The 12062-nt window shown below is 43.7% G+C and overlaps 1 protein-coding gene across 1 annotated transcript in view; it reads right to left on the bottom strand.

Moving 5' to 3' along the window:
• The window catches only part of LOC109866678 (coiled-coil domain-containing protein 85C-A-like), a 116493-nt gene extending 105922 nt beyond the window's left edge, over positions 1 to 10571 (bottom strand). Inside the window, exon 1 of the mRNA XM_031800613.1 lies at positions 9106 to 10571. Coding sequence (XP_031656473.1) covers positions 9106 to 9844 — 739 coding nt within the window. The 5' untranslated portion in view covers positions 9845 to 10571. The remainder of the gene's footprint in view (positions 1 to 9105) is intronic.
• Between the last annotated feature and the right edge of the window lie 1491 nt (positions 10572 to 12062).

Genomic DNA, 12062 nt, shown 5'->3' with positions numbered 1-12062 from the left:
TAGGTCTTAGGACGGGGACATTGATTTCTAGTCCGCTTGATGCATTTCAAAAGTCCCTTAAGCAGAGGGAGAGGGAGGGAGAGAAAGAGAGATATCCTAAGCAGGCCATAGTGGAAGAGAGGGAGATGGAGAGGGAGAGGGAGAGGGAGAGATATCCTAAGCAGGCCATAGTGAAAGAGAGGGAGATGGAGAGGGAGAGGGAGAGGGATACCCTAAGCAGGCCATAGTGGAAGAGAGGGAGAGGGAGAGGGAGAGGGAGAGAAAGAGAGATATCCTAAGCAGGCCATAGTGAAAGAGAGGGAGAGGGAGAGGGAGAGGGAGAGGGAGAGGGATACCCTAAGCAGGCCATAGTGGAAGAGAGGGAGAGGGAGAGAGGGAGGGAGAGAAAGAGAGATATCCTAAGCAGGCCATAGTGAAAGAGAGGGAGAGGGAGAGGGAGAGAAAGAGAGATATCCTAAGCAGGCCATAGTGAAAGAGAGGGAGAGGGAGAGGGAGAAGGAGAAGGAGAAGGAGAAGGAGAAGGAGAAGGAGAAGGAGAAGGAGAAGGGAGAGGGAGAGGGAGAGGGAGAGGGAGGGAAAGAGAGATATCCTAAGCAGGCCATAGTGAAAGAGAGGGAGAGGGAGAGGGAGTGAGGGAGAGAAAGAGATATATCCTAAGCAGGCCATAGTGGAAGAGAGAGGGAGGTCTGTGTAGGGTCAGGAGGCGTCGCCTGTGAAGGAATCCTCCTTATCAGGCCATCTGTCCTATTCCAACCTCACAACACAGCACTAGAGACAGGTTTAGAGAAATGCCCTGGGCTCATCAGGTCTGGAGAAAAGAGAGAGAGCGAGAGAGAGAGAGTCTACCAGGAAAACACTTCTACATCCAGACCACAGCACCACCAGCCACATCCACACCCCCACTCCAAAACAATCAATACTACCCCAAAACAACCATGACCACACCCCATATAGGCCCCCTCAGATCAGACCTATGCCCCTCCTGCCCACCCAATGCCCCCCACTCCCGCAAAGAGGGCCTCAACATGGAAGTCACACATACGCCCCGAGCCGTGAGCGAGCAAACAGGCCCAACCCCCCACTCTTACACTAGCCCAAGCCAATGGCATGTACCAGATGCTCAGCAGGCTCTGCTCACACTTACTGGCCAGAGGCCAAACCACACGACCAACAACATTGGATACTTTATGGAACACAAAGCCTTCACCATCTCATCCTGGAATATCCCAGGTCTGAGGTCATCTGCCTTTGGCCTAAAGAGCAGGAACCTGGACTTCACCAAAGAAATCGAAAATACAGACATTGCCATCTTACAAGAAACCTGGTATAGAGGAGATGGACCCACTGGTTGCCCTCTTGGTTACAGAGAGCTGATAGTCCCATCCACCAAACTACCAGGTGTGAAACAGGGAAGGGACTCAGGGGGTATGCTAATTTGTTATAGAGCAGACCTTACTCACTCTATTCATTTTTTATTTTATTATTTTTTTAACCTTTATTTAACTAGGCAAGTCAGTTAAGAACAAATTCTTATTTTCAATGATGACCTAGGAACAGTGGGTTAACTGCCGTGTTCAGAGGCAGAACAACAGATTTTTACCTTGTCAGCTCGGGGATTTGATCTTACAACCTTTCAGTTACAAGTCCAACACTCGAACCACTAGGCTACCTGCCGTCTAATTAATCAAAACAGGAACATTTTACATTTGGCTAGAATTTCAAAAAGGAAATGATTTCAACAGGGAGAAATGTCCTCCTGTGTGCTACCTATAGAATCACCTACTTTAATGAAGACACTTCTCTCTCCCTGAGAGGGAAGTAAATCTTTTCCAGGGACAGGTACTAGTCTGTGATGACCTAAATGACAGAACTGGACAAGAACCTGACACCCTCAGCACACAGAGGGACAAACACCTACCTGGAGGTGAAATAATTCCCTCCCCCATATGGCCCCCTAGGCACAACTACGGCAACATAACCAACAAAAACGGGTCACAACTTCTGCAGCTCTGTTGAATGCTGGGTATGTACATAGTCAATGGTAGGCTTCGAGGGGACTCCTACGGTAGGTACACCTATAGCTCATCTCTTGGCAGTAGTACTGTAGACTACTTTATCACTGACCTCAACTCAGAGTCTGTCAGAGTGTTCACAGTCCACTGACACCCCTATCAGACCACAGCAAAATTACAGTCTACTTGAACAGAGCAATAACCAATCACGAAGCATCAAAACCAAAGGATCTGAATAATATTAAGAAATGCTATAGATGGAAGGAATGTAGTTTGTAAACCTACCAGGAGAGAGATAGAGAGAGAGACAGATCGAGAGAGACAGAGCGAGATAATGAGAGAGAGCGAGAGAGAGAGAGAGAGAGAGAGACAGAGCGAGAGAGAATGAGAGAGAGAGAGAGAAGGGGAAGGGACTCAGGGGGTATGCTAATTTGGTATAGAGCAGACCTAACTCACTCCATTAAATTAATGAAAACAGGAACATTCTACATTTGGCTAGAAATTCAAAAGGAAATTATCCTAACAGAGAAAAATGTCCTCCTGTGTGCTACCTATATCCCCCCACTTCAATCCCCATACTTTAATGAAGACAGCTTCTCCATCCTGGAGAGGGAGAACAATCATTTCCAGGCCCAGGGACATGTACTAGTCTGTGGTGACCTAAATGCCAGAACCGGACAAGAACCTGACACCCTCAGCACACAGGGGGACAAACACCTGCCTGGAGGTGACAGCATTCCCTCCCACATATGCCCCCCTAGGCACAACTATGACAACAAAACCAACAAAAACGGGTCACAACTCCTGCAGCTCTGTCGCACGCTGGGTATGTACATAGTCACTGGTAGGCTTCGAGGGGACTCCTATGGTAGGTACACCTATAGCTCATCTCTTGGCAGTAGTACTGTAGACTACTTTATCACTAACCTCAACCCAGAGTCTCTCAGAGCGTTCACAGTCAGCCCACTGACACCCTTATCAGACCACAGCAAAATCACAGTCTACTTAAACAGAGCAATACTCAATCCTGTGGCATCAAAGCCAAAGGAACTGAGTAACATTAAGAAATGCTATAGGTGGAAGGAATGCAGTTTGGAAACCTGCCAAAAAACAATTAGGCAACAACAAATTCAATCCCTTTTAGACAATTTCCTGGTAAAACGTGTAAACTTAGCAGTAGAAAATCTTAACAGTATATTTGACCTCTCAGCTTCCCTATCAAATCTAAAAATCTCAAATAGAAAACCGAAGAAAATTAACAACAATGACAAATGGTTTGATGAAGAATGCAAAAATCTAAGAAAGAAATCGAGAAACCTGTCCAACCAAAAACATAGAGACCCGGAAAACCTGAGTCTACGCCTTCACTATGGTGAATCACTAAAACAATACAGAAATGCACTATGGAAAAAGAAGGAACAGCACGTCAGAAATCAGCTCAATGTAATTGAAGAATCCATAGACTCTAACCACTTCTGGGAAAATTGGAAAACACGAAACAAACAACAACACGAAGAATTATCTATCCAAAACGGAGATGTATGGGTAAACCACTTCTCCAATCTTTTTGTCTCTATAACAAAGAATAAAGAGCAAAAACATATACATGATCAAATACAGATCTTAGAATCAACTATTAAAGACTACCAGAACCCACTGGATTCTCCAATTACATTGAATTAGTTACAGGACAAAATAAAAACCCTCCAACCCAAAAAGGCCTGTGGTGTTGATGGTATCCTCAATTAAATGATCAAATATACAGACAACAAATTCCAATTGGCTATACTAAACTCTTTAACATCATCCTTAGCTCTGGCATCTTCCCCAATATTTGGAACCAAGGACTGATCACCCCAAACCACAAAAGTGGAGACAAATTTGACCCCAATAACTACCGTGGGATATGCATCAACAGTAACCTTGGGAAAATCCTTTGCATTATCATTAACAGCAGACTCGTACATTTCCTCAATGAAAACAATGTACTGAGCAAATGTCAAATTGGCTTTTTACCAAATTACCGTACAACAGACCATGTATTCACCCTGCACACCCTAATTGACAACCAAACAAACCAAAACAAAGACAAAGTCTTCTCATGCTTTGTTGATTTCAAAAAAGCCTTTGACTCAATTTGGCATGAGGGTCTGCTATACAAACTGATGGAAAGTGGTGTTGGGGGTAAAACATACGACATTATAAAATCCATGTACACAAACAACAAGTGTGTGGTTAAAATTGGCAAAAAACACACACATTTCTTCACACAGGGTCATGGGGTGAGACAGGGATGCAGCTTAAGCCCCACCCTCTTCAACATATATATCAACGAATTGGCGCAGGCACTAGAAAAGTCTGCAGCACCCAGCCTCACCCTACTAGAATCCAAAGTCAAATGTCTGCTGATGATCTGGTGCTTCTGTCACCAACCAAGGAGGGCCTACAGCAGCACCTAGATCTTATGCACAGATTCTGTCAGACCTGGGCCCTGACAGTAAATCTCAGTAAGACCAAAAGAATGGTGTTCCAAAAAAGGTCCAGTCACCAGGACCACAAATACAAATTCCATCTAGACACTGTTGCCCTAGAGCACACAAAAAACGATACATACCTTGGCCTAAACATCAGCGCCACAGGTAACTTCCACAAAGCTGTGAACGTTCTGAGAGACAAGGCAAGAAGGGCATTCTATGCCATCAAAAGGAACAAAACTTTCAACATACCAATTAGGATCTGGCTAAAAATACTTGAATCAGTCATAGAGCCCATTGCCCTTTATGGTTGTGAGGTCTGGGTTCCACTCACCAACCAAGACTTCACAAAATGGGACAAACACCAAATTGAGACTCTGCACGCAGAATTCTGCAAAAATATCCTCTGTGTACAACGTAGAACACCAAATAATGCATGCAGAGCAGAATTAGGCCGATACCCACTAATTATCAAAATCCAGAAAAGAGCCGTTAAATTCTATAACCACCTAAAAGGAAGCGATTCCCAAACCTTCCATAACAAAGCCATCACCTACAGAGAGATGAACCTGGAGAAGAGTCCCCTAAGCAAGCTGGTCCTGGGGCTCTGTTCACAAACACAAACACAAACACACCCTACAGAGCCCCAGGACAGCAGCACAATTAGACTCAACCAAATCATGAGAAAACAAGAAGATAATTACTTGACACATTGGAAAGAATTCACAAAAAAACAGAGCAAACTAGAATGCTATTTGGCCCTACACAGAGAGTACACAGCGGCAGAATACCTGACCACTGTGACTGACCCAAAATTAAGGAAAGCTTTGACTATGTACAGACTCAGTGAGCATAGCCTTGCTATTGAGAAAGGCCGCCGTAGGCAGACATGGCTCTCAAGAGAAGACAGGCTATGTGCTCACTGCCCACAAAATGAGGTGGAAACTGAGCTGCACTTCCTAACCTCCTGCCCAATGTATGACCATATTAGAGAGACATATTTCCCTCAGATTACACAGATCCACAAAGAATTCGAAAACAAATACAATTTTGATAAACTCCCATATCTACTGGGTGAAATTCCACAGTGTGCCATCACAGCAGCAAGATTTGTGACCTGTTGCCATGAGAAAAGGGCAACCAGTGAAGAACAAACACCATTGTAAATACAACCCATATTTATGCTTATTTATTTTATCTTGTGTCCTTCAACCATTTGTACTTTGTTAAAACACTGTATATATATAATATGACATTTGTAATGTCTTTATTGTTTTGAAACTTCTGTATGTGTAATGTTTACTGTAAATTTTTATTGTTTATCTCACTTTTGTATATTATCTACCTCACCTGCTTTGGCAATGTTAACACATGTTTCCCATGCCAATAAAGCCCCTTGAATTGAATTGAATTGAGAGAGAGAACGAGAGGGAGGACAGCCAAAGACAACAATGATAGTCAGTGAACTCATCCAAAATCAATTTGCCGGAGTCCTTCTAAAAGCAATTAACATAGTCTCCTCTTCTTCCTTCAGGGCCGTGATACTCAGTGACCTGATTCACCACACATCAATCTGATTGTGATACACTGAAGACACTACTTAAGCATCCAGTGAGTGTGTGAGTGTGTTATAAGCATCCCAGGCATGACTTCATGTCAGGATGAGGGAGGATTTAAACACAGCAACAGTGAGGTAACCACAACAACAATAATAGTTTAGTCATATGGTGACACATATGGTGCGGTGTGTCTGTCCACCAAAAAGCCAGTCGGTCAGACTCTGTCATATGGTTGGTTGATCCACTGCTGTGTGGGCCTTGACTGAATCCATCTAGAGGGGCAGGGCCACTCTGGCCTTGCCTGAATCCATCTAGAGGGGCAGGGCCACTCTGGCCTTGACTGAATCCATCTAGAGGGGCAGGGCCACTCTGGCCTTGGCAGCATCACTGTCCAACGTCTCTTGTGTTATGACGTAGTTCTGTCTGTCTGACCGGTCTGTCTGTCTGACCAGCCTGTATGTCTGAACGGTCTGTCTGTCTGACCAGCCTGTATGTCTGAACGGTCTGTCTGTCTGACCAGCCTGTATGTCTGAACGGTCTGTCTGTCTGGCCAGCCTGTATGTCTGTATGTCTGAACGGTCTGTCTGTCTGACCAGCCTGTATGTATAACAGGTGTATGACAGGTGAGTATAACAGGTTTATGACAGGTGAGTATAACAGGTTTATGACAGGTGAGTATAACAGGTGTATGACAGGTGAGTATAACAGGAGTATTCCAGGTGAATGACAGGTAAATGACAGGTGAGTATAACAGGTGTATGACAGTTGAGTATAACAGGTGTATGACAGGTGAGTATAATAGGTGTATGACAGGTGAGTATAATAGGTGTATGACAGGTGAATGACAGGTGAGTATAACAGGTGTATGACAGGTGAGTATAACAGGAGTATTCCAGGTGAATGACAGGTAAATGACAGGTGAGTATAACAGGTGTATGACAGGTGAGTATAATAGGTGTATGACAGGTGAGTATAATAGGTGTATGACAGGTGAATGACAGGTGAGGATAACAGGTGTATGACAGGTGAGTATAACAGGTGAATGACAGGTGAGTATAACAGGTGTATGACAGGTGAGTATAATAGGTGTATGACAGGTGAGTATAATAGGTGTATGACAGGTGAATGACAGGTGAGTATAACAGGTGAATGACAGGTGAGTATAACAGGTGTATGACAGGTGAGTATAATAGGTGTATGACAGGTGAATGACAGGTGAGTATAACAGGTGTATGACAGGTGAGTATAATAGGTGTATGACAGGTGACAGGTGAGTATAACAGGTGAATGACAGTTGAGTATAACAGGTGTATGACAGGTGAATGACAGGTGAGTATAATAGGTGAATGACAGGTGAGTATAACAGGTGTATGACAGGTGACAGGTGAGTATAACAGGTGAATGACAGTTGAGTATAACAGGTGTATGACAGGTGAATGACAGGTGAGTATAACAGGTGTATGACAGGTGAGTATAACAGGTGAATGACAGGTGAGTATAACAGGTGTATGACAGGTGAGTATAACAGGTGAATGACAGGTGAGTATAACAGGTGTATGACAGGTGAATGACAGTTGAGTATAATAGGTGTATGACAGGTGAATGACAGGTGAGTATAACAGGTGTATGACAGGTGAGTATAATAGGTGTATGACAGGTGAATGACAGTTGAGTATAATAGGTGTATGACAGGTGAATGACAGTTGAGTATAATAGGTGTATGACAGGTGAATGACAGGTGAGTATAATAGGTGTATGACAGGTGAGTATAACAGGTGTATGACAGGTGAGTATAACAGGTGTATGACAGGTGAATGACAGTTGAGTATAATAGGTGTATGACAGGTGAATGACAGGTGAGTATAACAGGTGTATGACAGGTGAGTATAATAGGTGTATGACAGGTGAATGACAGTTGAGTATAATAGGTGTATGACAGGTGAATGACAGGTGAGTATAACAGGTGTATGACAGGTGAGTATAACAGGTGAATGACAGGTGAGTATAACAGGTGAATGACAGGTGAGTATAACAGGTGTATGACAGGTGAATGACAGTTGAGTATAATAGGTGTATGACAGGTGAATGACAGGTGAGTATAACAGGTGTATGACAGGTGAGTATAATAGGTGTATGACAGGTGAATGACAGTTGAGTATAATAGGTGTATGACAGGTGAATGACAGGTGAGTATAACAGGTGTATGACAGGTGAGTATAACAGGTGAATGACAGGTGAGTATAACAGGTGTATGACAGGTGAGTATAATAGGTGTATGACAGGTGAGTATAATAGGTGTATGACAGGTGAGTATAATAGGTGTATGACAGGTGAATGACAGGTGAGTATAACAGGTGTATGACAGGTGAGTATAATAGGTGTATGACAGGTGAATGACAGTTGAGTATAACAGGTGTATGACAGGTGAATGACAGGTGAGTATAACAGGTGAATGACAGGTGAGTATAACAGGTGTATGACAGGTGACAGGTGAGTATAACAGGTGAATGACAGGTGAGTATAACAGGTGTATGACAGGTGAGTATAATAGGTGTATGACAGGTGAATGACAGGTGAGTATAACAGGTGTATGACAGGTGAGTATAATAGGTGTATGACAGGTGAATGACAGTTGAGTATAATAGGTGTATGACAGGTGAATGACAGGTGAGTATAACAGGTGAATGACAGGTGAGTATAACAGGTGTATGACAGGTGACAGGTGAGTATAACAGGTGAATGACAGGTGAGTATTACAGGTATAACAGGTGTATGACAGTTGAGTATAACAGGTGTATGACAGGTGACAGGTGAGTATAACAGGTGTATGACAGGTGAATGACAGGTGAGTATAACAGGTGTATGACAGGTGAATGACAGGTGAGTATAACAGGTGAATGACAGGTGAGTATAACAGGTGTATGACAGGTGAATGACAGGTGAGTATAGCAGGTGAATGACAGGTGAGTATAACAGGTGTATGACAGGTGACAGGTGAGTATAACAGGTGTATGACAGGTGAGTATTACAGGTATAACAGGTGTAGGACAATCGACTTACCACAGAGTCCATTAGGGATGCTCCTGTGATGGTGTGGTGCTGACAGGTCATCCATGGACCTCCTCTGGAAGGTGCCTCCCAGCTTGCCCTCCCTTTCCGCGGGCAGCTTGTGTATGTGGTTGTGGCTGTTGTGGTTGTGGTGGTGGTCGGGACTACCTGCGCTCCCAGTGCTGGAGGTACTACTGCCATCCCCGACATCCCGAACTGTCCCAGTCCCGCCATTCAGGTTGGTGAGGCTGGACTGGGAGTCTATGGAGCTCCGGGAACCGACTCCGTTCCTCTCCTCATCCAGCATGAGGATGATCTCCTTCAGGTCCATGTTCTCCCGTACCACCCTCTCCTGGTTGGTCTCGAGCTCTTTGAGCTTTAGCTGGTAGGTACCCACCTCCTTCCACATGGCACTTGCGGAGTACCGGCCAAACCGCTGCCACTCCCGGGACAGCTTCTTGCCCTTCTGCCGGTCGTCATCCAGGAAGCAGCAGAGCTCGCGCAGCTCGTTGTTGTCGTCCTGGAGCTTCTGGTTGATCTCCTTCAGGTTGCGGATCTCGTGCAGGTGCACCTGCAGCCTCCGGTTAACGTCTTTCATCATGTTGCCGTGGTCGATCATTAGGTTCATCTTCTCGTTGTCCAGCCTCCGTAGGCGCTTGACCAGCTCCTCCTTGCCGCATCGCAGCAGCTCTTCATCCGGTAGCTGATTCAGGTCTGGCTCCTTGGGTCCCTCCGACAGGTTTTTAGCCATGTCTCCCAGCGCGGTCTGTGCTTTCTCCTCGGTCAGATATAACAGGAGGGCAGTAAGCTGGATGTTTATGCTAAACTAACCGAGTCTCAATTGCGGAATTGTATTGAAATGTGAATACATGATACGGAAATAAAGGTGGCACCTCGGATCAAAAAGTTGAATGAATCAAATGAAAATGCGATGTTGTCTACGTCAACCATTCAGAAGTGGCAGCAGGCAGTACACCCTCACCTGTCGTTCAAAAAAAGAACTCGCGCTTGGTATTTGCAATTATTCTTTATCTTTGCATTTGTTCATAAATCGTGTCTATAACGTGTAAATATTGGTAACATCCCGACAAAAAAAACAAGTGGATGTTTACCGATCAAAGCTCCATCACGTATCCCTCGCGCTGAGAACTGTCAGAGGAATCCTCCGCATTCCAACATTGCATGTGTAAATCCTGTTATGCACGTATGAAAGAAGTCATCAAAAATTATTAAGAATTCTGCTTCAAATCGAACATAAATATGCGTTTGGAAACGTTTTTATAAAAAACGAATTAATACCACTCTATTTACTATTGCCGCATGTTGCATTTCCGAGACAACAGAAACGAATGGCTTTTACAACCGACACAGTGCTCGAGCTCTTTCAAAAATAAGCCTATTTCCCCGAAGTGGTGAGCGCCTGCACGCGCAGCAGAGTGAATACCGGAGCTTGCTGGGAATTAGCACGGTCCTCCACTGTTTCCACGGACTGTAGTGCGTACTCGGGTTTGAAAAGGTTCAAGAAGCTCTCGATCAAGACAGCCAATCAAGAGGCAGGCCTGATCGTGCCTGCTCCACGCAATGGATGTCACCGCCTTCTTAAAGGGCCAGTAAGGAACTTCACTGCACACGTTATGAAAGACGTGAAAATGCATGATTTTCTTATAATTAAAAATGTATACATTTATCAATAAATGATAAAACAGAATAATTGAGAAAATAGACCACTATTCTTATTTTTATTTTATTTTATTAAATGTAAACTTTATTTAACGAGGCAAGTCAGTTAAGAGCAAATTCTTATTTACAACGACGCCGGGCCAATTGTGCACCACCCTATGGGACTCCCAACCACGGCCGGTTGTGATACAGCCTGGAATCGAACCAGGGTCTGTAGTGACGCCTCTAGCACCGAGATGCATCATTTATAGCTATGTGACCTGTTACTATCATGTTATAAACATATTATAAACATGGTTTGGCCTAATAACCTATAGCACTATAATAAAACACTATCTCCTGCTTTCAGTCTGCAGAATGTCTCAATCCTTTTAATTGCTATGTGAAAATGATGATAGCTTTAGTGTAACACTTCCTTGCCCTGGCATGTTGACCCAATTCAAACAATGGATACACTGTTTCCAAACTTTGTACTAATTACTGAATCATCAAAGCTGAGGCGGCAGAGGAAAGAAATGTTACACTTGATTGAGTTTTCACAATGCAACCCATCATAAAACTCTAAGTAGAATTCTTCCACTTGCAATTCAGTCAACAGCAATTCATTCAACATGTATTTAAAATGACACTCATCTAGAGGTCACGAGTGTAAACAAGAAAGTGGCAAAACATGAATGGTCTTTATTCCGCGGGTTTACAGCGACACCTTGTGGACAAAAGTATTATTATTTTCTGGGGCTCAGTGATTTTGGCTAAACGATTCTACTAAAACTGGCTACATTTACTAAAACAGAAGCACTGAGGTAATAATGTTGATTCGAAAGTTCACCGGAATTTCACAGTCTCAAGCAACACTTTTTTTGGTTCCGGCGCCGACAGAGATGGCCGCCTCGCTTCGCGTTCCTAGGTTACTACATGATTTCATATGTGTTATTTCATAGTGTTGATGTCTTCACTATTATTCTACAATGTAGAAAATAGTACAAATAAAGAAAAACATTGAATGAGTAGGTGTTCTAAACTTTTGACTGGTACTGTATATTGAATAAAAATATAAACCCAACATGTAAAGTGTTGGTCCCATGTTCCATACGCACAGAAAGCTTATTTCTCTCAAATGTGGTGCAGAAATGTGTTTATATCCCTGCTAGTAAGAATTTCTCCTTTGCCAAGATAATCCATCCACCTGACAGGTGTGGCATATCATCAGGAAGCTGCTTAAACAGCATGATCATTACACAGGGTCACCTTGTTCTGGGGACAATAAAAGGCCACTCTAAAATGTGTGG

This window comes from Oncorhynchus kisutch, linkage group LG21, assembly GCF_002021735.2.
Source record: "Oncorhynchus kisutch isolate 150728-3 linkage group LG21, Okis_V2, whole genome shotgun sequence".
In the NCBI taxonomy this organism is placed as follows: Eukaryota; Metazoa; Chordata; class Actinopteri; order Salmoniformes; family Salmonidae; genus Oncorhynchus; species Oncorhynchus kisutch.
This window is presented reverse-complemented; position numbering and strand designations above follow the sequence as displayed.